The 27,885-nt window shown below is 41.5% G+C and overlaps 1 protein-coding gene across 2 annotated transcripts in view; it reads left to right on the top strand.

Annotated features, from left to right (window-relative positions):
• Positions 1-27,885, top strand: part of ATXN10 (ataxin 10) — a 151,258-nt gene that overhangs the window by 25,392 nt on the left and 97,981 nt on the right. Inside the window, exons 4-6 of one of the 2 annotated variants that reach the window (XM_079937919.1) lie at positions 10,444-10,540; positions 12,733-12,891; positions 19,995-20,075. In XM_079937919.1, coding sequence (XP_079794045.1) covers positions 10,444-10,540; positions 12,733-12,891; positions 19,995-20,075 — 337 coding nt within the window. The remainder of the gene's footprint in view (positions 1-10,443; positions 10,541-12,732; positions 12,892-19,994; positions 20,076-27,885) is intronic. The other variant, XM_079937920.1, reaches the window with a different exon arrangement.

Genomic DNA, 27,885 nt, shown 5'->3' with positions numbered 1-27,885 from the left:
TCCTAACCCCTAGTATACTTCAGAATGTGATTATATTTGGAGACAGGGCCTTTAAAGAGATAATTAAGGTAAAATGAGGTCATACGGGTAGACCCTAATCGAGTGTCACTGGCGTCCTTATAAGAAGAGATGAGGACACAGGTGCAGAGGGACAACCATGTGAAGACACAGGGAGAAGATGACCACCTGCAAACCAAGGAGGGAGGCCTCAGAAGAAGTCAGTCCTGCCGACGCCTTGACCTCAGACTTCTAGCTTCAAAGCAGAAAACACATTTTTCTTGTTTAAGGCACCCAGTCTGTGGTACTTCGTTATGGCAGCCCTAGCAAAGTGTTACTGTGTCTTTTAATATGTGTCGATGTGGCAGGCCCTATTCTCGGTGTTGCATGTGATCTGAACAGGGACCAAAGCAGTCAAAAATCTCTGTCCTCAGATGTGTACGTTCCAGTGAGGGGAGCCTTGTATTAAGTATATTAAATAAGGCAAATATACAGCATGACACAGAGGGAAGTTAGCTCTGAGTGTTAATAGCTGTTGGTACGGGATTAAGAGAAAAACCAAGCTCCTTAATTTGAAGACCAGGAAGCTTTTCCAGACTTTTTGGAATGTTTTTGGTTCTTGAACTACTTGCATCAACACTTCTTTGGACAGAGGTTATTATCATACCATTATATTTAAAAATAAAAACATACAATTTTAACAGGTGATCTCTTTATCCAAGGAATTGAAATACTTGTGGGTAAACCTAAGTCATTTAATAGAACATCTCAATGTAAATATCCATCTTATAAAATGTACTAGATTGGAGGTTAAAAAAATGTTTTTAGTGCTAATTCAATGAATAGTTACTTCAAATGAGAGCTCTCCAGCTGCATTTAAAATGTTGATTTATATACAATTCTTAATGCCTACACTTACCGTGTAAAGTGAAGCATGCTTATGTGAATGTTAGTGGGGAGCTGCTGTGAGAAGGCAGAGAGAGAATTTGAGCTGATCGTCTTTCCTCAGAGGCATAGAGACCGAGGCCCACAGTGAAACAGGCTAACTGAACTGTCAGAGGTACCACCCAGCTTAGTTTAGTTCTCATTCTACTCTGTGATTTCTTAGTGTTTTCATTTAAAACTCATTTGTTAAAATTCCTGTGTCTTCCTATTTGATTTAGGATTCTTCCTCTGGGACATTGTAATTATTTTTTGAACTAATTAAATTATCTAAGAATTGGCACACAAAGTGTTGGCTCTAAGTTTTTTGGAACAGCAATAATTTCTTTAATATTCTCAATTTGGTAGGGTGTAGCATTAGGTTGTAAAGTGTTTTAAAATGTTGTATATTTAAAAGTATTCTTGTAGCTCCATTTTGTGATAAAACAGAAGCCTCAGTGCTCAAATTGGGGGGTTAAAAACCAGCAGTAAAATACAGATTTCACTCTCTTGTATGGAAAAGCAGTTATTTTTGAAGTCTGACTGTGGTATGATAATTCAGAAAGAGAGTTCAGAATGTACTACGTTTTATAATTGCTGGAAAAAACACCGATGTGGTGGGTAGTGTGTCACTGACAGAGCTGAGGAACTAGGGTGGGCAGGAGTAGGTTTCTCTGGTAATGGTGGATTCCTAAATAAGACACCAGAGGAAGCACTGCACAAACGCTGTGAGTAAATAACTGTCCGAGCGGAGCCAGCCCTCCTCCACCTGTGCATAGAATCCCATCCCCACTCGCCCACTCAGAAACTCTTCCCCTGAAAGTGTCCCCTTTCTCTCCGGCATCATCCCTTTCCCCTCTTTACTCTGTCATTTCACCAGCGTATAATGTGCTCTCCTGTTTTCCACTTAAAAGTGTCTTCCCTTGACTCTGTGTCCCCCTTGGTCCAGTATCCCTTGTCTTTAATCCACAGCTGCTACAGAAGATTGGTTACTTGGTGTTTACAAAATGTGATGAAAGATTATTTCATCCTTTCTTCTCAGGATTAATTTTCTCTTCACTGAAGCGAATAGATGATCTAGCAAAAAAACCAAAGGAGCACATTTCTGAAACTTTTCATGAACTGGTTTGCCATTGATGAATAAATCAGTTGTTTGGTTGGCGGCTTGGCTGTTCATTGATATCGACCAGTCAGAGGGCGTAGATCTTCATAGACCTGTTTCATGTTAGGTATATTAAGAGTTGTTCACAATTTATGTCGTTGCAGTTATATCAGTTAATACATTTTTTATTGTTACGAGATTCACATCACATAAAATTAACCACTTTGAAGTGAACAATCGAGTAGCATTTAGTGCATTCACAGTATTGTACAGCCACCACCTCTGTCTAACTGGAAACATTCTCATCACCCCAAAAGGAAACCCTGTACCCACTGAGCAGTTGCTTTCCATTTCCCAGTTCCCTGAGCCCCTGGCATCCACCATTCTGCATTCTGTCTCTATGGATTGCCTGTTCTGGATTTTTCATATAAATGGAATCATAGAATTTTGTGACCTTTTTTGTCTGGCTTCTTTCAGTTAGCATAATGTTTTTTGAGGTTCATCCACATTGTATATGTATCAGTGCTTCATTTCTTTTTGTGACTGAATAATATTCCATTGTGTGCATAGAATACATGTTTTGTGTATCCGTTCATTCATTGATGGGCATTTGGGTTGTTTCCACCATGTGGCTCTTGTGCCACTGTTTGGCTGTTAGAATAGTGCTGCTCTGAACATGTGTGTACATATATTTATTTGAGGACCTGTTTTCAGTTCTTTTGCGTGTATACCTAGGAGTGGAATTGTGCGTCAATTTTATATTTAAATTTTAAAGAAACTGCCAGACTTTTCCATAGCAGCTGTTTTATATTTTCACCAACAGTGTACAAGGTTCCAGTTTCTCCACGTCCTTGCTGACATTTGTTTTCCTTTTTTTGGAGTATAGTTATCCTGGTGGGTGTGAAGTGGTATCTCATCGTGGTTTTGATTTGCATTTCCCTAATGACGAATGATGTTGAACATCTTCTCATGTGCCTTTTGGTTATTTGTAAATCTTCTTTGGGGAAATGTCTATTGAAGTCCTTTGCCCAGTTTTTTTTTTTTTAAGATTTTTTTGACGTGGACCATTTTTAAAGTCTTTATTGAATTTGTTACAATATTGCTTCTGTTTTGTGTTTTGGTTTTTTGGCCGTGAGGCATGTGGGATCTTAGCTCCCTGACCAGGGATCGAACCCGCACCTCCTGCATTGGAAGTGTGGAGTCTTAACCACTGGACTGCCGGGGAAGTGCCCGTTGCCCAGTTTTTTGTTTTTTTTTTTTTTTGCGGTACGCGGGCCTCTCACTGCTGTGGCCTCTCCCGTTGCGGAGCGCAGGCTCAGCGGCCATGGCTTACGGGCCCAGCCGCTCTGCGGCGTGTGGGATCTTCCCGGACCGGGGCACGAACTCGTGTCCCCTGCATCGGCAGACGGACTCTCAACCACTGTGCCACCAGGGAAGCCCCCCCTTTGCCCAGTTTTTAATTGGGCTTTTAAATTTTGTTGTCAAGTTGTGAGAGTTATTTATGTATTGTGGATACTAGGAATTATGTTGAATCTGAAGATCCACTTGGGGAGAACTGCCATCTTAATGATATTGAGTCTTCCGGTCCATGAATAGGGAACATCTCTCCATTTATCTGGGTCTTCTTTTTCAATTGTATCAGTTTCAAGTAGATGGCTTGCGTCTGTTGACAGAGTTGGAAGGACATTACTGAGGCAAGAAGGGAAAGTGGAAGTGATACTTCTCACTACCTTCTTGAAAAAGGCAGCCAGTGATATTACTGAATTTTATTTGGAATTCAAGAATGCAACTTTGTTTCAACAATGAAGCTTAAACAAATTTTACAGTATGTTCAAACCTAATAACAAATCTTTTCAAAAGGGTTCTTGTTCCTTGATACAGTGCCTGTACTATCTTTTGACCTTCTCTGTGAGGACCTTACTCTTTGTAGATTTTTAGCAGGGTATCTGTGCCAGTTTTTTGTTACCGCTCTTGAGGTAAGAACTATAATTACGTTGTCAAAATAATATTTAGAGTATTATTTTCAGAGAATAATTGCAGTGGTGTGACGAATATATTATGCTCATCAAATTATATGTAAACATAAGCATGAGTTATTTTAATTGAGTTATTGGTGTTGTTTTTGGCCTTTGTTCTTTTCTAATCTGTAAAAATAATGTTGGGCTTTTTGAGGGGCTTTGTAACATTTGCAGTATTTACATAAAGATCACTTGATAAGCTGTTTGGTAAAAGTAAACTGTCATTTGTACTTTGTCTGGAGTTTTCTTTTCTTGTTTCTAGGACGTCTTTAAACCTTTTCCTTCCCAGAATTATGTTCTGATTCAGAGTGCTAATTTTTAGTTGCCTGATGAATTGTTGGGTTGTTTGGCTTTCAGACCGACTTATATTGTTGGCTTTTTTTGTGTGTTAAATTAAATCTTACAAGGATTTCCGTGTTAATACTCTAAAATACTCAGCAGAAATAGAAATGTCATTTTACACTACGACTTAAGATGAAAATGGAGGTATTATTTTTTATTATGAACATTTTATATAATTTCATTATAGAGTGATTTTTAAAAATGAAAAGAAAAATAATCATTGTATATGCCGGCTACATTAGGCAAACACTTGACTTTTTTCTAGTCATCCTTCAGTATTTGTGTGTATGGCTGTGAATGTGTATTGCAGTTTGTATCCTGCTTTAGTTTAGATTATAATGTGAATTCAGTTTTGAGGTTCTTGGTTCAGCATTTTGTCTTCAGAGTTTTTTATCTCAGTGTTTTGCTTTTTGGCCACAATTTCGCAGCTCTTCTTTGAGCAGCCAGTTGTCGAGTTGCTATGAATAAGTGAATAGCACAGGCACATTACACGCCTCAACCTTTTTCATCTTTACAGCTGCTCTGCCTTTGAGCTATTGGAGCAGCAGCGACAGGCTTTGAAGGGAAGGCCTGGGTTCCGGAAAAGTCTGAGGACAGAGGACCCGAGCTCCGGGCCTGGGTCAGTAGGCCCATCCCTCCCTTCTAGCAAAGCAGGGATCTAGGAGGTTGAAGGTCTTTGGAAGTCCTCTTGCCCTTAAAAACATCTCCTGGTTGCTGCCTGGCCGGGATTTCCGTTAATAGAGCAGGCTCTTTCATTTCATCTCAGACTCTCCTGTGGCGCCTTTCCTTGATGAGCTGATTCCTGTTGCTGAGGGAGAGCCACTGCTTGTTTTTGCCTGTCTTGCTTCTGCCACTTGCAGGCTTCATGCCCCAGGCCAGTTACCTGACCTTCTGAGCTTTGGTTACTCTCTGCAAGAGGGGGATAATATTAACCCCGACCCCATACGGCTGTCGCGGGGGTTAGATGACATCTTACAGTTAGAACACAGTGTCTGTCTAGCACCTAGTGAACACTCAGCACATGCTAGTTATCACTGTTATTGTTACCTCATTCCTTGGTTCTTGATGCTTTATTCATGCTGGTCTTTTGTTCCTCAGAAGTGTCTTGCTCTCTGTCCACTCAGGGTCTCATCACATGCTACTCTGTCTGTATGGACTGTCCTGGCCCCAAAGTAACCACTTTGAAAACAGCGAACAGTCGGGTGCAGGCGCTGATCCCTCAGCGTGGGTGCCAGGCAGGGGTGGCTGGGGCCTGGCGCGGAGGGCTGGGGCTGGGGCTTGTCGGGCGCTGGCTTTTAGTTGTGTGACCTGAGGAGGGGGCTGGGCCAGGGGTGGGCGTGCAGGGATTCTCGGTAGCGTCTGTTCACTGCAAAGTGCACAAGTATTTTAAGTATTTACTTACCAGCATCGCATACCCGTGAGAACTGGCTTACTGGTCGCGCTCTTCTCTTGGTGTGTGGGGTCTGGGGCCCTCTCCTGCTGCTGACTTGGGTGACGTGATACAGATATCTGCCTACTGTGACAATTAAATACGAACTTGTATAAAATAAAGCACTTGGAACCGTACATGTTGCGTTAGTGATTGTCTAATGTTGGGTGTCGTTCTGGTTACGGGGCTGTTGTTACTCGGCTTTGAGCTTAGCCCTCTGTGCTCTGTTTCGTGGTGCAGGGGCTGGGCGTCCAGAAACACATTTCTCCTCCGCTTTCAGTGAGGTTTAGCCAATGAAGGATCTAGTGGGGACCAGGAGGCAGGGGGGGAAAGGGTGACTTGCCCCCTACTCGGGTCTCCCCTGGATGGTTCCCATTCCAGCTTCCTTCCCACTCAGAAAGCCTCCTAGTATTTCCTAGAGACACCACTGTTAGCTGGCCTGGGCCCTTCTTCCACGCGCCAGAGGTGCCAGCGGTAGCCTGGGCAGCCCCTTCCACAGAGGCCCGGGTTCCAGCTCTGCAGAGCCCCTCCAGGCTTCTGGGTTCTCACAACCTTACCCTCTTCCCTTGGTGCCTCCAGTTTGAAGGGTGGTAGGTGGTGGTTTCCTGTAGCCTTAATCTCTGTGTTACCTCAGTGTTGCCTTTTTAGTTGAACTAATTCCATATATTAAATTTTCTTTGTTAAAGAACAGTTTGGTTTCTGTCTGTCTGACTTGGTCCCAACTAATTGAACTGTTCTTGTTTTCTAAGGCTTGTGCTTGATGTCATCTTCTCTCGCTTCCCCTGGGGCCCTCTTTCCCTTCCTCACAACTTCCCTCCCTCCCTCCCTCCCTCCCTTCTCTCCATCTGCTCTGCCAGCTCGGGTACAACCAGGAGACACAAACCGCACTGCAATTTGAACAGGGAAAATTTTAAATAAAGAATTACTAACTATAACAAAGGCTTGAAATAACAGGGGATTGACTACTAAGAAGTAAAGAGAATGCCAAAGAACACAGGAATTGCAGATATAAGGAGCAGCCAGTGCCCCCAGGGCTAAGATGAGTGTCCAGGGAAGAGGCTCCCCTCCCCCAGGCCTGAGATCCAGGCCTGCTTGGAGAGGGCACGGCTGTGGCTCACTGGGTGGTGGTGAAGTCGCCGAGGGGTGGTGTTGGTGGAACTTGATGGAAATCCACCCTCTGGGGTGCAGGGGGGAGTCGTCCACAGAAATCTTCCATGACTTGAAACTGGCTTCAAAGCAACCTGAGGAAGTTCCTAGCTCCTGGACACTGCTGGTTGGTCCTGCTGTGCGAGAGCTCCTCACTGGAGAAGCTGCAGGAGATGAACGCCAGAGAAACAGGAGAAGCATGGCCAGAGGACTACCCAGAACCAGGAAGAGAAAAACTCCGCTCCCTCCAGCCCTCCAGTGCCCCTCCAGCGCCTCTACCCACGAGGCTGTACGTGCCAGCTGACAAAGGAGACCTTCAAAGGCCCACCTTTATGTTTGCAGAGCAGGCAGCGAAGCTAAGAAGCAGTGATTGATAACTGGTGCTCAGTCAAGAGTAATTTAAATGCGGTCTGTTCACAGATGCAAAGAACTTGAGAGAACCTTTAGTTCCTAATGCATTACATTCTCACAAACACTTTGTCATTTTCTAATTTTTGCCAGTGCGGTGGTTGTGTAGTACAATCTTGTGGTTTTCCCGTGGGTTTGAGTGCTTTTTCTTTTGTGTGTGTGTGTGTGTGTGTGTGTGTATATACATATATATGTGTGTGTGTATGTATGTATGTACTGGGTGGGCCAAAAGGTTTCTTCGGTTTCTTCCGTACAGTGGCGGTAGTGGCACTCAGTTGTCTTTAACTTCATTCAAAACAATTTTGTTAAATTGTAGGTGACAGCTGTCATATCAGCATGCATTTTAAAAAAGTCTTATCAAAATTGGTGAATTTTTGTGTTTTAATATCAAAGATGGAAGAAAAAAAGCAACATTTTTGGCATATTATGCTTTATTCTTTCAAGAAAGGTAAAAACGCAACCGAAACGCAAAAGAAGATTTTGTGCAATGTATGGAGAAGGTGCTTTGACTGATCAAATGTGTCAGAAGTGGTTTACGAAGTTTCATGCTGGAGATTTCTCGCTGGACGATGCTCCACAGTCGGGTAAACCAGTTGAAGTTGATAGCGATCAAATCGAGACATTAATCGAGAGCAGTGAAGGTTATACCATGCGGGAGATAGCTGACATACTCAGAATATCCAAGTCAAGCAATGAAAATCACTTGCACCAGCTTGGTTATGTTAATTGCTTTGATGTTTGGGTTCCACATAAGTTTAAGTGGGGAAAAAAATCTTCTTGACCATATTTCCTCATGCAATTCTCTACTTAAACATAATGAAAATGTTTCAGGTTTTTTTGCCACATTGTGTGGCATGCAGAACTTTCCCAACCAGAGATCGAACCTGTGTCATCTGCATTGGAAGCGTGGAGTCTTAACCAGTGGACCACCAGGGATGTTCAAACGTTCCATTTTTAAAACAAATTGTGATGGGCGATGAAAAGTGGATACTGTACAATAATGTGGAACGGAAGAGATCGTGGGGCAAGTGAAATGAACCACCACCAACCACACCAAAGGCTGCTCTTCATCCAAAGAAGGTGATGTGTATACGGTGGCATCGGAAGGGAGTCCTCTATTATAAGCTCCTTGTGGAAAACCAAATGATTAATTCCAACAAGTACTGCTCCCAATTAGACCAACTGAAAGCAGCACTCAACAAAAAGTATCTGGAATTAGTCAACAGAAAATGCATAATCTTCCATCAGGTTAATGGAAGAGCGCACATTTCTTTGATGATCAGGAAAAACCGTTACAGCTTGGCTGGGAAGTTCTGATTCATCTGCCATATTCACCAGACATTGCACCTTCAGATTTCCACTTATTTAGGTCTTTACAAACTTCTCTTAATGGAAAAAATTTCAATTCCCTGGAAGACTGTAAAAGGCACCTGGAACAGTTCTTTGCTCAAAAAGCTAAAGTTTTGGGAAGATGGAATTATGAAGTTGCCTGAAAAATGGCAGAAGGTAGTGGAACAAAAGGGTGAATATGTTCAATAAAATTCTTGGTGAAAATGAAACATGTGTCTTTTATATTTACCTAAAAACCGAAGGCACTTTTTGGCCAACCCAATACATACATACATATATATATATATATATATATATATATATATATATATATATATATATATATATTCTGTGGAGATTTGGACAAATGTACAAGGACATGTATCCATCACTGTAATATCATACAGAGAAGTTTCACTGCCCTAAAAATCCTCTGTGCTCCACCTGTTCACACCGCCTCCTGTGCCCCAGCCCCTGGCAACCACCAATCTTTTCACTGCCTCCATAGTTTTGCCTTTTCCAGAATGTCGTAGAGCTGGAGTCATACAGTTTGTAGCCTTTTCAGGTTGGCTTTTCATTTGGTAATACGCATTTAATGTTCCTTTTCATGGCTTGATGACTCATTTCTTTTTAGTGCTGAGTAATATTCCACTGTCTGGACGGACCACAGTTTATCCATCTAATGAAGGACATCTTGGTTGCTTCCAAGTTTTGGCAGTTATGAATAAAGCTGCTATAAACATTCATGTGCAGGGTTTTGTGTGGGCATAAGTTTTCAGTTACTTTGGGTAAATACCAAGGAGTGTGATTGTTGGATTGTATGCTAAGAGTTATGTTTAGTTTTGTAAGAACCACCAAACCGTCTCCCAAAGTGGCTGCACCATTCTGCGTTCCCACCTGCAGTGGATGAGAGTTCCTGTTGCTCTGCATCCTCACCTGCATTTGTTGTCAGCATTCTGGATTTTGTCCAGTATTCTGCGGTTTTATTTGGTGAAATAGTCTAAATGTGTCCACTAGGTTGTTATTAAATCTTACTTAAATCTTCTAAATATGCTGATTGTTTTGTCTGCTTATTTTATAATTTACTGGAAAGGTATATCATCATTGCCGAATTTAATTGTGGGTTTTTCTCTTCCCTCTATACTTTTGTCAGTTTTTCTTTAATATATATTTGAGACCATGTTATTAGGTGATTCCAATTTAAAATTATACCTTTCTGTGAATTAAGTAATTCTGAAATGACTTTAAAAAAATTTCCAATAATACTTTTTGCCTTAAAGTTTATTATGTCTGGTTTTAAGTGGTTGTATGACTCCCTTTGTAGGCTGGTATTTGCCTCGTATATCTTTTCACCATTCTTTAACTTTCAATGCTTCGATAGCCTTATATTTTACATGTCTTGTTTTAAATTGTCTATTGTTAGATTTTAAAAGATCCAGTCTAAGAGCAACTGTCTTTCAATTGGAACACATATTCCAATGATATTTAATGTGATTACAGGTATATTTGTGTCTACAGTTACAAGGTTTTAAAGAAGTTAATTAATTTTGTATAAGTACATTGTTTTGGTAAGGCATTTTAATACTAACGTCATACCCAAAGTTTCATTGTGGTGAGAGACTTTTATAGTTAAAAGAAGCAAACGAACTTCCTGTTTAATAACGTGGAGTATTTCTAACTAAGATGTATTTATTTGGTGTTTTGAAAAATTCTTTTAATCATGTATCTTTTTTGCCTTTATAAATCCTCAGCTTTTCGCTGTGGTCTGCAGTTTTTAGGCAATATTGCCTCACGGAATGAAGATTCCCAGTCTATTGTTTGGATGCATGCTTTCCCAGAACTCTTTTTGTGAGTATATTGATAGAGTTTTTCTGACTTCTGAAAAGATTGTGGTTATATCAATTCCCAAACAGGAGAAACTAACCTTTGGTAACAGAACTCAGGACAGCAGGTGCTCTTGGTGGGTAGTGGCGGGTTTAGTACTGGCTGGGAGAGGGCACGAGGTAGACTTCTGTATCTTGATCTGCGTGGTGGTCACGTAGGTATATACACATCTCATTGGGCTGTACACGTAAGGTTTATGCCCTTCATTGTATGTCAGTTTTTACTTTAAGTAAATAAAAGTTTTGGTTAAAGTAAGGAATGCTGTTAAGGACACATTTTTTATAAGAAAAAAGCCATAAAATATTGAAGCATGGGCAATGAATTAATCATGTGTTTATTAATTGAGCATTTCTTATATGCTCGGCACAATGCTATATGTTTTGGTAGGTATGGAGAAGTATAAGATGTGGATAACCAATCTGTTTATGTAGATTGATTTATGGTGTACTTTCCCTGGTGATTTGCTACTGTGTTTTGACCAGCTGTGTTCATAAGAAATGGAGCATGGAGATGAAAGGTGAGCAGGTGATGGAGGAAGGATAGGTAATAGGAAAGGCCCCATCCTGGGGCAGGAGGCCTGGCTTCTAATCCAGGTTCTGTTGCCAACCAATGGGGTAACTTTGGCGGTGGCAACAATATAAGCAGCAGAGCAGCTGTCGTTTGAATGTCCAGAGCTGGGTCTTTTCTGTATATTTCCCGTCCTTTACCCTTTGCCCTGTGGGGCAAGTGGTACTGTCCCCATTTGGACAAATGAGGGAACTGACACTTATCACTGGTAAATGGCGTAGCTGGAACCGGAACCCCATGCTGCCCTCTGGATCCGAAGCCTACACTCTTTAAATACCAGCTGCCTAAGTTCTGTGCTGCCTTCCCTGGTTGTATAGGTTTTCTGGGCTCATCTGTATGGTGTAAGGATCAGATAAACGCTAATGTTATCCCTAGCTCACTGAGCTTGTAACCGGTTCTCAAATTCCTGCAGATAATTAGAGTTGAAGGCATAAAATCTTTACGGTTAATAATAATTGAGCTTAGGTTGGAAGGAAAGAATTGTGGAATTCAAGCTGTAGAAATAAAAATTACTTATTTTTGAGAATTCATTCCTTTCAAACATTTTGAATACCTCATCTCTGCCAGGTTCTGAGCTAGAGGAGTAGAATAAGGGTAACTTAGATATGTTCACCACTCCCCCAAAGCCCGTGCTATAAGCATGTTGTAGTGTAAGAACTGATGTATTAATAACACAGGTGAATCCAGGTGTCAGGGACACAGAGGAGAGGCCCTGAACACGGCCGTCAGAGGCGTTTACTTGGCAGTTACGTGGTGGTTTTACATTCGTTATCAAATCTGATCCTCACGGAAGCCCTCTGAGACAGGCCAGGGAGGTCTCGTTATTATATTCCACGTTTATGTCAGGAGACACACCGAAAGAGGTTACGTGACTTCACTCTATATGTGTTTGTGAGACAGATACAACCAAATTTGAATTCAGCTTTGGCAGGTACTGGCTTTGTGCCTTTGGGCAAGTAAAGTCAACACATTCTTCATCTATAATAAAGGATAAAACCTCCTCCAGAAGAGTATTATGAAGTTTAAATGAAAGAAAAAAAATCCTGCCATAGTGCATAACCCATAATGTAATTGAAAATTGATAAATTAGTGACCTTTCTAAGATCACATAGCTGATAGGTGGGTGAACCGGGAGTTACACGGAGGCTTTTGACTCCAAATTTTATTTCTTGCCAATATATCATCTTTCCCTTAAACATTCTGTCCCTCAGACTGTTAAAGAAATGTCTGTAGTCATTGAAGTATCATCTTACGCCTTTTGATTTTTTCTAACAAGAATGAACATTTTAATGCTTTACAAATGTAATCATTTTACCTTTTTCTTTAATCAGATGCTATTTGCTTTCTGCCTCTGACTCATAAGTGAACTGCCGCTTTTGTATTGGGTTCTCTGTGTCGTGACTAATTTTCAATTTGCTGTTTTTGCCATAAATTATGTACTTGTTTAAAAGTGTTGTAATTCTTCATTAAATCCTTAAAAATATCGTATATACTGAACTTGTTAATGGGATTATTACTATTTATGAGTTATAATCATGTTTTATCATGCTGCTAAGTTGGGCTAACACCCTGCTTTCTTTATTTGGAAGGTCTTGCTTAAATCATCCAGACAAAAAAATTGTTGCCTACTCATCAATGATTTTGTTCACATCCCTTAATTCTGAAAGAATGAAGGAGCTGGAAGAAAACCTCAATATTGCGATTGATGTCATAGAAGCTCACCAGAAGCAGCCTGAATCGGAATGGCCGTGAGTATCTTGTTAGAAATGTGGCTGCTTAAACATCCTGACATCGCTTTCCTGGTAGAGGTTTTAAGTAAAAGTTTGAATTATAACAATTGAACAGTAAGTTTAAGCTTAACATATGTTGAAAAACTAGGAAAAGATCCCGTTTCTAGCCTTTCTTGTTTGTAAATAAATATGTGCTTCTCTGATGTCCTTTCTATTCTGACTTCTGCTTTGGATGGAGTATATTTTTGATCCTCTCCCAAGATAATTTGTTCTATTTTCCATAAAGCTGGAGTATTACTTACAGGCCCTAAATGTCTTTGTGGCATTTTATGTTTCTGATTAGTGGGACCCCACCTCCCTCATAAAATATTACCACAAAATTTCTGCATTTACAGAAATAGTAATTCTGCAAAAGAATTTAATTACAAATTTAAAGTTTATAGCTTAGAAAATATTAAACGTGACTGAGACTCTTCTTGTTATAAAGGTCTTTATCTTTGGTTCTTCCCTTGAGCAGATATAGGGTAAGAAAGTCAACACAATGAATTCTGAGTGAAAGTTGAGAATTTGCTTGTAACTTCGTGCAGCCCCTGGAATGGAAAGTATATTATATTTAGAAAAACAGTCCCAGCAACTAACATATAAAAACTCATGCATAATTGACAGCCATTTAAATGACCATTTTTGAGTTGCAAGAAAAAAATCTCCCTGTCACTGGCATTCCATCATCATTGCCCTGTGTATCTAATACTATTTGCCACCAGGATTACACACTCAATGTTACGCCATAAGGTGGTGTAGCAAAGAATTCCGGTTGTCTGTATGGGTGTCCAGTCAGAACGCTTTTCTTCTGCCTGTATTGTAAACTGTGAGAGACAGTTCTTATCCTTTAAACAGTGCCAAAGTAAAAATGCTGCTATCTTTACTCACTGGTAGATGTTTACTATTTGTTGAATGAAAGAAAGAATAAATGGGTTTTACTCCTCATTGGTTTGATCTGAAAGCAGCATGAAGAACCAGACCCTAGCTCAAGGTTTAAGTTCACCCGAACTTCTTTCCAGAGAGGCTGCCGGAGCAGAAGTACCTGGGGAGCATCCCAAGAGGCACCACAGAAGTCAGGAAACTGAGCATTTGTTTTGAATTTTAGGTGAATGAGGAACCTTAACTAAGGCACTGAACTTCTGTGGGCCTCTTCTTCCTTATTTCTAAAATGAAAGAATTGATTTAGGTTAGAAGTTTCCAGACTTCTGAATTTCGTGTCCCATATGTTATTTTAAAGGCATGTGGACATGGTTACAAACTCACTGGAATGGTTGGTTTGGCACAAGGACTGTTGGGTAGCAACACTGCCTGTCTTGCTGTCTACCTGTCTGAGCTTGAATGGCAGTACCTTAAGATGTCATTCTTGCCCTTTGCTCTGATGACTTTACCTTTTTAATTATATTTGGTTAAAGCGAACGAGCCAGTATTCAGTTCTGGTGACTTTTAAAGCATATGGTTTTGCATTTGACTGGTTACCTGGTGAGCACAAGCTTGACGTCATTGCCAATCAGTACTTACCTGAATAACTCAAAAGTGCAAAGGAATGCTTAGGAGATTTACCTGGAAAATGAATAGTCCATCTGCACCTCTGTGGGTACCCAGAGTTTTTCCTGGGTTGATCCTGCACATCCGGGAGCTGCCTGTCTGTACTTCCCTGGTTTGGGGCCTGGCTTACACTGAGGAGTAGTGCCCAAGTGGCTTTGCTCTATCTTATTGAGGGCTCACCGTGAGACATTGCTGAGAGCACTGCCCCCCGTGTCACAAGACAAGGGGCTCTGGTTTCTCTGCAAAGACTAATTGCCCTTTTCATGAGGGATCTGATTTGCTTTTATCTTGGAAAACCCGTGGATTAGAAACTATTCCTGCTTTGTGCAGACTTCTAGGAAATTCAGAAAACATGCAGATGCTTGCTTCAAACATTAATTAATTAATTCAGTAATTATTGATGGAGTTCTTGAAGTGTACCAGGTACTGTTCATGGCACTGGAGATTCAAAATTAATAAGACGTTACGTTTTAGTGAGAGACAGATAATGAACCTAAAACCCCAAATAAATGTATAACAAATATCAGATAAATTGGAAGAAAAATACACAGAATGTGTACTGAGCTGTCCCTTAGAATGGTACTTGACTTATAGTAAACGCTGTATAGTATTAGCTAGTATTTTATTAGTAGTAATACAAACATGATTGGTACGGAAGACAGACAGTGGAAAAAACAAGAATCAATGTTGGATTTTTTTTTTTTTTTTTGGGGGGGGCCATGGCATGCGGGACCCCTGCAGTGGAAGCACGGGGTCCTAACCACTGGACCGCCAGGGAATTCCCATGTTGAATCTTTTTTTTTTTTTCTTGTTTTGCCATAAGCGGGCCTCTCACTGTTGTGGCCTCTCCCGTTGCGGAGCACAGGCTCTGGACGCGCAGGCTCAGGGGCCATGGCTTATGGGCCTAGCCGCTCTGGGGCACGTGGGATCTTCCCAGATCGGGGCACGAACCCGTGTCCCCTGCATCGGCAGGCGGACTCTCAACCACTGCGCCACCAGGGAAGCCCCTGAATCTTGATTAAGTACTCTGGTGAGGTGAGGTGACGCAGAGTAACTTTGTGCTACTTTAAAATTTGGAGGTCAAGGAAACCTTTCCCGAGTTGGTGACATTTGAACCGAGAACTGGGTAGCCAGTCATTGGAAGATCTGTGGGTAAAGGTGGAGACAGATTGGGAAGAACAGTCCCAGCAGTGAATACACAGGGTGCAAAGACCCCAAGGCAGAGGCCTCTGTCGCAGGACTAGGGAGACCAGGGTTTGGACAGTGTAGTGGGTGAAGGGGTACCTGGAGGCCAGTGATGTGGGGCTTTGTGAACCAGGAAAAGGCGATCGTTTTACTCTTTGCCATGAGAGGCGATTGGGGAGTTTTAAGCAATGTATGGAACGACCTGGTCTGTGTTAGTTAGTTATACATACTTATTTATTTTTGGCTGCGTTGGGTCTTTGTTGCGGTGCGCAGGTGTCTCATTGCGGTGGCTTCTCTTGCTACGGAGCACGGGCTGTAGGCGCGTGGGCTTCAGTAGTTGTGGCGCACAGGCTCAGTAGTTGTGGCTCGTGGGCTCTAGAGCTCAGGCTCGGTAGTTGTGGCGCACAGACTTAGTTGCTCTGCAGTATGTGGGATCTTCCCTGACCAGGGCTTGAATCCATGTGCCCTGCACTGGCAGACGGATTCTTAACCACTGAGCCACCAGGGAAGTCCCTGGTCTGTGTTTCGAAGTCTCCCTCTGATCGCTGGACTGAGGTTGAGCTGTGGGGAGGGGCGAGGGAGGAATGGAGGCTGGGCTGCTTGTTAGGAGGCAGTTGTAGTTGTCAGGAGGCCAGGGTGGCTTAGATGAGGGTCATCGCAGTGGGATGAAGAGAGATGAATAGATTGCGTGTGCTCTGCAGGCGGAGCTGGTGAGGCTTATTATGGATTCGATTTTGGGGGTGAGGTGGGAGAGAGGAAGGCAAGGGTGGGAGCTGGGTTTTTGGCTCGTTTGAGTGAGGTGGGTGGAACAGTTTGGGGTGGGGCTAGGGGACATCAGGAGTTCGTTTTGACTGCGTTAAGTTTGAGGTGCCTTCTCTACATCTGAGTGGAGCTGTCCTGCGGCCTTGTTGACACGTATGTCATCCTGCATATGGGCAAGTATGATTGTAGGATAAATTCACGATTCGCAGTTACTCGCAGAGAATGTCTTTTATAATTTTGACAGACACTTCCAAGTTGTCCTTCATAGATGTTATACTAGTATATACTTCCCTTGGCAAATTTTGAGAGTAGTACCTGGTTTCCTTTATCATTGCTAACAGAGTGTGCTATCAAAATTTTGGATTTGCCAGTTCTGCCAAGGTTTAAAATAGTATCATTGTGTAGTTTTATTTTGTATTTTTCTTGTTATGAGGTTGAGCATCATTTTATATATTGAGGAGTCTAATTTTCTTTTATGTACATTCTCATTTTCTTCACCCATTTTTCTATTAGGATGGCAGTCTTTTCTATATATGTAGGAATATTTTTTAAATTAAGGATATTAGTCCTTTGTATGAAATAAAATCCAAATTTTTTTCTCCCTTTTTTGTCTTTGACTTTGCTTCTGGCACTTTTCTTCATGTAAAGTTTTTGATATTTTAGTAGATGAAATTGCCGGTCTTTTTTAATGTCTTAAGATTTTTGATAATAGCTATAAAGGCCTTTTCTCCACTTAGGTTTTCTTCCAGTACTGTATCATTTCAGTTTTGATGTTTAAGTGTTTGATCTGCTTGGAATTTATCTTGGTATAAAGGTCCCAGTATATGGACCTACTTTCATTTAGCTCCAGGTAATGCTGGTGGTCACAGCGACAGCACCGTAGTGGATCTTTCCTTTGTCTCTGCCCCATTCCCTGCACCCTTGACCACCCCTGTGTGTGGAAAATGTTTTCAATTCAAGTTCCACTTCTTCACCACATATTCCAGCATGTAGAATAACTCTGTCCTTCACTGAGTGTGTCTCAGTCTGCTAATTAGGCCATAAGGATTTTATAAAAATATTGATCAGAATACAGTTACCATGCATTTTTTAGGGTATTTTGTTTGTTTAGGAGGAAATTCTCCAAAGTGCCTTTTATTTGCACAACCTGATTGAGTTGGGTTTGTTGTTTCTTGTCTGAAAAGTGTTTCATATGTTTTGTCTGCTTTTGTAGTTGTTTAAGGTAGGAGGTCAATTGTTCATCTGTTATGCCTGGAATTGGAAGTGATAGTTGGAGATTTTAACACTCACTTTTTAGCCACTGATAGAAGTAGACGAGCATCAGTATAGATGCAGATGATCTCAGTAGTACTGAGATAGGTAGCCACCTTCACGTGAGTCTGGTTTATAGAACATTTTCTCAACACTTGGAAAATTTACTTTCTTTTCAACTGTCTGCATTATATTCACTAAGATAGACCATAGTCTGGGCTATAAAAAGTCTCAATGAATATATGAAAAGGATTGGAAACATACGGAATATGTTCCCTGACCACAATTAGCCTAGAAAACCATAGCAAGATGATCTAGAAAAATTCTGAAGTTTTGGAAATTAGCACATCTAAATAATTGATTTGTCACAAAGGAAATCACAAGGCAAATTAGAAAATCTTTGGAACTGAAGGATAATGAAAGCATAAAATGTGTGGGATAAAGCTAAAGCAGGGTTGGGAGGGTAATTTATAGCTTTAAGTGTTTATGTCAGAAAAGTAGGTCTGAAATCAGGGACTTAAGGTTCTACTTTATGAAGATAGAAAGAGAAGAGTACAGTAAATCCTCAGTAGAAAGAAGAAAATAAAAGGACACAAGTCAATAACATGGAAAACAGAAAAAAATAGAAAGGATTAACAGAGGCAAAGTTGACTCTTTAAAAGAATCAACAAAATTGATTAAGAAAAAAGAAAGAGAGCACTAATGACCAGTATCGCGAAAGAAGACGTGGTTGTCACCTCAGTCTTAATAAACTCAAAGCTTGGTGAAGCTCCCTTCAACTGACAGTTCTGTAGGCTGAGGGCTGTTTGCAATAACATTCAAGGACATAAGTGTTAGGTCCCGAGTCCCTCTTTAAACCCTGGTAGTATTTTATTGTTTATAATTCCCTTAGTACACTGCTCCTCTTTCCTTCAAGCAGTCTTTTCAAGTCCTTTTGTGTCACCTCTAATTTAAATGCTCTCCCTTCCCTCTGCAACTAGGGATTCACCGAACTCCTGATTCTCCTGTCCCATCCATCGCCCCTCTTCCCTGCAGCCCTCTAGGTAGATAAACTTTGTTGTTTCTGTAATCCGTGACGCGTGCCTGTGTGCTGCGCCTAAGACATTCTTCTCTAATGATCTCTCTGTGCGTGTGTCTTTCTCCACCCTTGGAGTTTGGAGTTACGGCTTGGGACCTAGCCCCTCGCACACAGTATTTGGCACATGTGTTTTTGAATGACTGTTCTTGTGGGAAAGTGTCTTGAGCTCCAAGTAGGTGAATTATGCATGAGCTTTAGGGTCCCAGTTTTGTAAACCTGGCGTGATGTGCATGAATTTCTGTTGTCGCTGTTCGATGACCTACCTAAATTGACGTGAAAATTGAGAATTTTGAATATTACCCATTATTGTTGGAAATATTTACATCAGTGCTGGTCACTTATTTGAAAGGTTGTGGAAGAAACAGAACATGTGTTTAGGTTTTGTGTTTGTGTGAAGTGACGCTGTGTCGTGGTAGTTAACATGCCTCATTTGGCTACCGTACTTAAAGGCATACTTTTGTTCTGTTATTTATTAAGAAGTGATTAAATAAACCGTGTTTGTCAATATAAACGCTTTACTGTCATGCTTATTCATAACCTTGGTTATGAATAGTATATTCTTTAGTTCGTAAGTCTTCAGATGCCCTCTGGTAAATATGATTCAGAATTAATTAATAGTACTATTCAATCTTTTTAGGTGTCACAGTGGTACTTTGAAGAAATATGCTTGTAATCTTTGCCTCAAGGGTTTCCCCAAGTTGATCTCTAAGTTTCGATGAGTGCATTGCTTGACAGTGAGGATGTTTTCTTGGTAACTTGAGAGCTCTTAAGGAGTAGATAATCAAGCCAGTATTCATTACTGTGTTGTTGGCGTATGTTTAAATAAAAAGTATGACATGTCTATTTCTCTGGTTAATTTTAGCACTAAGTTTCTGACTAAAACAATTTAATATGTTTTATTATACCTGAACTTGTAGCTAAATTTCATATTATTGTTTGAGCTATAGTGAAGTATTTTTCTTTCTCAACTTAGATAAAAACTATAGTAGGCCCTTTCCTCCAGTTGAATAAATTTGAATCATTTCAACACATTTTTCAGAAGTAAAATCGGAGAAAAATATTTTGAGGGTTTTCATTCTCTTTTAGCTGCTAATAGAAAAATAGTATGTGAACCTCTAAAACATTTGAAGATTACAGCTAATCAAAAATTCAATAAACAGGAGTACTTTTATGTATAAGATATGCCTATAAAGTAGATAAGGCCGTGTCTATTTTACTATGTTTGTAGTAACCAAACCTTTCCCTCCTTTTTTCTTAGGTTCTTGATTATTACAGACCATTTTCTGAAAAGCCCGGAATTGGTTAAAGTCATGTATGCCAAAATGAGCAATCAAGAAAGGTAACCCCACAACCCAGTGTGGTTTTGAGTATGTAGCATTCCATATCGAGGACTCTGTACACATGACTGAAAAGCTGTGTGGTTTCGTAGTTGGCACAAAATCTCTAAATACATGTTTCTGTGTCAGTAATGGTTTTAAATTGGTTGGTTAACATTACAGCGCAGCCACAACAGGCAGTGATTTACGTAGGGTTGCAGAATCCAGGTTGGCGCCATTATTCAGTAAAACCATATTAAAAAATGTTAAGAACAAAATGTTATGCTTGTCCCTCGATTTTCTAAAAGTAAATCATGCAGCTGTGTATTACAGCTGTATAGGTGAAAGGTGCTCATTTGTTCACATCCCTGCTGTCATGATTTGGGATACATTCTGCTAGGTTTATAGTTTTCCAGTAGATATTTTAGACTGAAAGAAAATCAGTACCTCTCTGTGACCTTCACTGGCCGAGTAGGGGAAGAGCAGTGCCCTCTGAGCCCAGAGACCTTAGTACCTTGGCTCTGTGCTTTGTTGTCATAGTAAGTCTTTATGTGACCTTAGCCAGGTCTTTCACCTTGTTTGGATTCAGTTTCTTGACATGTAAAATTAGAGGATTGAATAAAATGATTCCTAGTACTCGGTCCATTCCAAGAGTGTATGTTTTTCCTAACCTGATTGGAAATGTTGCCTTAGGAAAATAAAACTTACTCAGAAGGCACAGATCTAATGATCAAAAACCGTAAAAAATGTTAATCTTTTGATTGTAGTCACAATTTTGATAATTGCTGTGGTTTTGAAATTCTTTTTGTACATTTGGGTTCCAACAGTTAATCTTTATGCACTCCTTTGTAGTCTTGTTAAGTAGTGTTTTTTCCTTCTTTAATATCTTTAACAAAAAGGAAAAGTTTGTGCTTTTAAAGTCAGTTTAAATGCCATATTTATAAATCCAGTACCCCCGCCACCACTGTCATATGCCTACTTCTCTTGCAGAAAAAGAATTAAAATAAGTAATATGAAGAATAGTGCTATAAATTAGTAAATTGCTTTGCAGTAAGGAATGTCTGAATGCAAGAGAATACACAGTTTAATATTCAAGTCTATATTTTCCATATTCCTGTCAAATGATCTATTGTTAACCGACCTGTTTCCTAACAAAATGAGGATGGCAAACTAAACATTGTCCATTTTGATTTATACAGAACTTGTAGCCACGGCTTTCCTACTTCATACAAATTCCTTACTCAGCTGCCACCTCTTCCCCGTCCTCTATTTTTCTTCCACAGGAGAAGTGCTTTTGTTTCATCACGTCGTCTGTTACACATTGTATCACGTCACATACCTGCTTGCCATTGTATGACACCAGTGTTAGATTGTTAGCTCTGTGAGGGCCAGGATTTGGTCTTTTTTATTCTGTGGTGTCCACATTTCCTAGCCACTGCGTGGCACGTAACAAGCGCTAAAAAACGTTTTTGAATGAAAGCTTGTGTAGACGAATGAATTTTTCTTACTCATGAAAAGTTTTATCTAGTATATTCATTAATGTAACATCACCTACTGGGTTGGAAACCTCAGAGTTATCCCCACCTCCTCCTCCACTTGCCGCTTTACACTGGTCAGTAAGCCTTACCGAGTATATCACCTTAGTATGTTGTGAATTCACTTGCTTGTCACAGCTCTGGTTTACATGTCACCTTTGACTGGACTTTGGCTACAGCCTGTTTAAAAACTGTGATAAAATACACATAATATAGAATTTACCATCGTACCCTTTTTAAACGTACAGTTCAGTAGTTTAAGTGTATTCACATTGTTGTGCAACCAATCTCCAGAACTTTTCATCTTGTAAAATGGAAACTATACCCATTAAAAAATACCCCCATTTCCCCCTCCCCCAGCCCCCGGCAACCACCATTCTACTTTCTGTCTCTGTGAACTCGACTCCCCTAAGTACAGTTGATGCTTGAACAATGCAGGGCTCAGAGGCACTGAACACCAGCGTCAGAAACCCGAGTGTAACTTACAGTCGACCTCCGCATCCGAGGGTCCTCTGTGCCCTCGGATTCAGCCAACGGCAGATCATGTAGTACTGTAGTGCCTGTTTATTGAAAACATTCCACGTACACATGGACCCACACAGTTCAAATCCATGTTGTTCAAGGGTCAGCTGTACCTCACGTAAGTGGAGTCACACAGTATTTGTCCTTTCATGACTGGCGTATTTCACTTAGCACAGCGTCCTTAAGGTTAGTCCATGTCATAGCACGTGTCAGCATTTCCTTCCTTCCTGAGGCTGAATAATATTCCACCGTAGGTATTGACATACGTCACATTTTGCTTGTCTAGTCGTCCATCGATGAACAGCGGGGTTGCTCCACCTTTCAGCTACTGTGAATGATACTGCTGTGAACAATACTGATTGTTCTAATTTTTGTTTTTCCCTTCTCCTCTGTCATCTACTGAACTGCCTGCATGGGTCTCGCCCTGCCATTTAGTGGCGTATGTAGCTCGTTACAGGATGCAGTTAGACTCCATGGTGTGGTGTTCAAGGCCCTTTTTAAACGTAGCTTCATTTCCAGCTCCTTCTCATTCTCCCCCAGTCACCACACTGTAGCCGCACAGAACTCCTGTCAGTTTTCCAGGCTTCCCCTTTGGCTTCATGCTTTTGTGTGTGTCCTTTTCTCTGCCCGAAATGTCCTGACTACCCCCTCTCCTTCTGGTGAATACACACTTGTGCTCTGTTGGCCCTTTTCAGATACTGCCTGCTTTCTGTTGGCTCTCCTGACTTTCCCAGGCAAAGTTCTTTGCATCCTCATCTGCACGTTTATCATGATAATTTGCTTTTCTGCTAGAATATGTATTCTTCAAGGACAAAAACTGAATCTGTGAGTTCTCTATTCTTAACACCCACCAGAATCAGTACTGGAACAGTGTTGGAATGGAAAACTCTACTAATATCAAACACTTACTGAAGCCTGTCTGTAAGACGCCGTCTCTGTTGACACTGTAGACAGCAGATGGCTCTGTCAGCCAAGAGGAGGTGGTGTGCTGCCGTGGACCTCGTGGGTTGGCCGGTTCCGGTGGAGCTCACTGTGGGAACTGCTGAGTCTGCTTGCTTGTCTTTGCTCAGGGGCGGGAGGAGGGGATGGGGTCTTGGCAGGAGCGCTCAGAGTTCTGCGGCTGAGTAGAGGCCGCTGGGTTCCCTGTTGACTCGTTTGGGGCAATGAGAGATAATTCTTTGTTCAGAGTGGAACGTTGACAGAATAATAGGATTGAAAAGATACGCTTTTCTCAACAGGGATGTATAACGAATTAACTTCTCCCCTTGCACCTGGAATGGTGCTACACACCATCCTGTGAGTACCGAGAAGACAGTCGGGACATTTTCTGTGTTCTGTGGTTCAGATGAGGGACTGCACTGGAGATTCCTGGGGGCCTTTGTGGTGTCTCAGCTGGGAGCACACACCAGAGGCCCCTGAGGCGAGCCCAGGCTGTGGCCCCGACCTGCTGAATTAGAGTATACGGTCTCGTTGGGGCTGTTAGATTTAAAATGCTTGAGGCTCAGTCAGCGAAACAAGCACTGTATTCATTAAGCACCTGCTGGTGGTCCCTGGGTCCCCAGGGTGCACAGTCCCCACCCGCCCTTAGTGTGGGCGCGTAGGGAGGGGAAGCGCCCTGTGAGCTCGGAAGCTCTTTTCGTGTGCTGGTTCTTTTAGTTGTCACAGTTAGTTGACGGCTTCACCCTGGTAGTTTATTTGGACAGATTACTTGGTGAAGATACTTTGGATACAGGGTCAAAATCAATTCACATGGTATGATTCAGCAGAAATGAGAGCCTGTGTTTATACAATTTTCTTGTCCCCTTTCCCAGCAAATTGGAGTAATATTGAATTAAACTAGCTGCTCTTGGAAACCAACTTTTGTAGTTTTCAGGTTTATAATTTGTATAGCATAGTAGTTAAGAGCAGAGACTAGCTGTGCCACTCACTACTTTGGGCAAGTTACTTTTTGGAACTCTGTTCATCTGTAAAATGAGGATAGTAATGGTAGGCACCCCCTGAAATTGTCGTGGTTACTAACTGAAATGTATATAAAGCTCTCAGTGCTGGCATGTAATCGTCACTCAGTAACTGTGAGTGGCCATTTCTGCTTCCATATTTCTGCTGTTATTACTACTTCTCCTCTGATGATCTTGACTTTTTCCTCCAGGTAGCATCACTGTTACGTATGAAGGCAACATACAGCCATTGTCATTTAATCCTCAAAAAGACCTTGTGAAATAGGCATTATTCTTGCCATTTAGGTATTTGCCCTGGGTTACAAAGGTAGCAGAGGTGGTATTTGAACTCTTTGTCTGTATGATGCCAAATCAGTGATCATTTTCCCTGTAACGCACTAACTTCTTATATCTGTAATTTATGAAGGGACTAATGAGATTAATTCAGCAACAGCTGTCTGCCTGTATCTTGGTTAGCCTGTTTTCCAGGTTAATAAAAGTTTTGGCCTTTGTGGCATGCCATTCTACAAATTATACAAGTGGAGCAGTTATTCATAATTTGTTGGAGATGTCAGTCTTTGAATTAGAGAAATTTTATTTCCAGAATTATAGGATATTATTTCCTGCCCTAGAACACTCATGAAACTCCCTCTCTCACTCTTTCCCCCTCCGCCTTTGCCCTTCACTCTCATAAAAAACTTACTTGTTTCAAGATGGTGCAAGCATGGCTTTTGAAATTGTAGACTGCATCAATTTAAGCATAACTTTTTTTTTTTGCGGTATGCGGGCCTCTCACTGTTGTGGCCTCTCCCGTTGCGGAGCACAGGCTCCGGATGCGCAGGCTCAGCGGCCATGGCTCACGGGCCCAGCCGCTCCGCGGCATGTGGGATCTTCCCGGACCGGGGCACGAACCTGTGTCCCCTGCATCGGCAGGCGGACTCTCAGCCACTGCGCCACCAGGGAAGCCCAAGCATAACTTTAAAATATGAATCTTGCTATAGAATTTTCTCCTAAAATCCTTCACATGTACATTGCTGTCAGTTTTTTTATGAAACAGGAATCATCATCTTGAGGACAGGGTATGTAACTGTTCAATCAGAAGTGAATTAGAAGTGGGACACTAATGACAGCCAGTGATTGAGAGATAAAATTATAGAGTGACTCTGAGCTGAGTGGTGTGTCTGGTGAGTCTGAGGCAGCTCAAGTGATGATTTCTGGTTTAAAGGAAGTGAGACTGAGGTGTAATAATTTTAGACAGCTAGTCTCTGACCTCTTTGACTGGGTTGGTTTGTTTTTTCCCCCTGGTTAAATTATTTATTTAGTTAGTTTTGGCTGCGTCAGGTCTTAGTTGTGGCACGGGATCTTTTGTTGTGGCATGCGGGCTTCAGAGCACGTGGGCTTGGTAATTGCAGCACGTAGGCTCTCTAGTTGAGGCTCTTGGGCTCAGTAGTTGTGGCACGTGGGCTTAGATGCCCCGCGGCACGTGGGATCTTAGTTCCCTGACTGGGGTTCAAACCCACGTCCCCTCCATTGGAAGGTAGATTCTTTACCACTGGACCACCAGGGAAGTCCCTGACTGGCTCTTTCTACTTTTGCATCCTTCACTCTTGAGTGAATGGATTTGTTAGACCACTTGTGTTCTGTTATGTTTTCAAGGAAGTATTTAGTGTGGTTCCCCCGAGACTGGAAGAAGTAAGACATTCCACATTATGTCCCATTTTCCCTGACTGCAGTACTTTTCAGTACGTATATGTTTTCTGGCATAGAAGTGGGGATGGCGAATGAAATGCACAATCAAAATAAATGCTTCTGAAAGAAAATTTCCTACTTGAATTATATGTCCTGTGTGTGATTCCTTTATTTTATGAGAAGGATTTTTTGTTTTGTTTTGTTTTGTTTTTTGTTTTTCTTTTTCTTGGCCGCGCCATGTGGCTTGTGGGATCTTAGTTCCCCAACCAGGGATTGAACCCGGGCCCTCGTCAGTGAAAGTGCGGAGTCCTAACCACTGGACTGCCAGGGAATTCCCGAGAAGGATAGTATTTGATGGTGGCTAGAAGTAGAGGGAGTTGGAGAGTTAGATGGGGATTCTGGGTGGGAGAGCCCCATATATCAGACTAAAGTTTTTGGACGCACTCCTTAACAGTGGGAGCCTTTAAAAGTTTTTATTGGCAGATGACTTAATATAAGTACAATCATTTAATGAAGTATAATTTATTCTCTGGTAATATTCAAGCTTGGTTTGTATTTTTATATTTTAAAGATTTATTTCTGATTTTTTTCCCCCTTTTTTCCTTCCAAATCACTCATTCCCCATCTCCTTAGATCTCCCATCTTGTAATCACCTGACAGAGTGTAGAGGTGCACCTCCTGAGCCAGGGAGAAGTCTGAGGGAAGCACTGCCCCTGGGTGACTGTGTAAAGCAGGCAGGAAATCTGCATTGACCTTACGTCTTGGGACCACCTCCCAGGTCTCCCCCCATCAGCCGGTCTCCTTGGACCCCAGGGCCTTCCTGTGGCTGCTGGACAGCCTGGATTACCACCACCCCGTGGCCCACCTTTTGTCCTGACCCCACCTGACTCCTTCAGGATCTGCTCCTTCCTTGTTCAAGATCTGCCTGGTGTTTGGTCCTTTCCCCCAGTTATGACCTGTCTCGTTCCTCATTCCTCTTCACCGTGTTCTGGGTAGTAGTCCACTGGGTGCTGAACTCCCTAAAGCCAGGGATCACGACTTCTTAGGCCTCGAAGTAACTGCCAGATTACAAAGAATATTTTTAGGGCAGACATTTGGGTTCCTCTTGAATCATACATGCTAGGCGGCCTCTTCCCTAGCATTCCCGGAGGATTGTCCTGCTCGGGGAAGGTGGGAGGCCTGGCTCTGGGCCAGAGCACCCCGTTCATCTTCAAAAATCATATGTGAGTTCGAGAAAACAAACATACCCCAATACTGAACTACTTGTTGTTCTTTTGTGCTCAGTCGAGGGGATTATTTGTTTGTTTTGTTTTGGATTAATCATTTCTATAAGAAATCTGAAGTTTTAGGAGCTCTGAAAATTGCTAAGGTCTGTGGGTGACATTAACAGACTGATGATCTTTGCCAGCCTTTGGCTAAAATACAGGAAGAGTTCAGCACGTTTTATTTTCTACTTGAAGCAGTAACCAGTTCTTACTTTTCTCTTAGTGAGACATGCTCCCTGCCTACTAATACAAGTATATTTTCCCCCATTTGCTGAGCATTTTAGATATTTGTATCACTTCTGATGTAGAAATACATGAGAATTATGCATATCAGAAAAAAATCCCAATCAGAATGTGATTTGGAGAAACATCCTGCTTGATTTATGCTGGATAGACTGTTCTGTGTATGATTTGTTTTTCCTGGGAGAAGGAAAGAGATTGTTGAATAGAAATATTTAAGTGATAATTTAAATATTGAAGTAAAAATGGCATAGGTTTGGTCTTCAGATCTGTGTTTTTTGTAAAGTAAAATAATGAAACAAACAAAAAACCCAACCTTCACAAGACAGATAGTAGAATGAGTGGGTAAAGCATTTTGCCCAGGAGACAGATTGAATCCTGTGTTTGAACCCTGCCGCAGCAACTCAGTATGTGTGACACTGACAGGTAAATTGATTAGCCTCACTAGGCCTTATTTCCCCCTTTGCTCTTGGGGCTGTTGACGGTATCTGCCTCATGAAGGTTTTGTGTAGATTGAATGAGGAAATGTATGCAAAATGTTTAGCTCTGTAGTAAATAGTGAATAAATGTTAGCCCACTTAACCTTGCTATTGTTATAGTAGATGTAAATACTATGAAACTTAATTTGACAACATTTCTGAAATG

This window comes from Stenella coeruleoalba, assembly GCF_951394435.1.
Source record: "Stenella coeruleoalba genome assembly, chromosome: 11".
Lineage (NCBI taxonomy): Eukaryota > Metazoa > Chordata > Mammalia > Artiodactyla > Delphinidae > Stenella > Stenella coeruleoalba.
The sequence above is the reverse complement of the archived record's forward strand: the minus strand, read 5'-3'. Positions and strand labels throughout refer to the sequence as shown.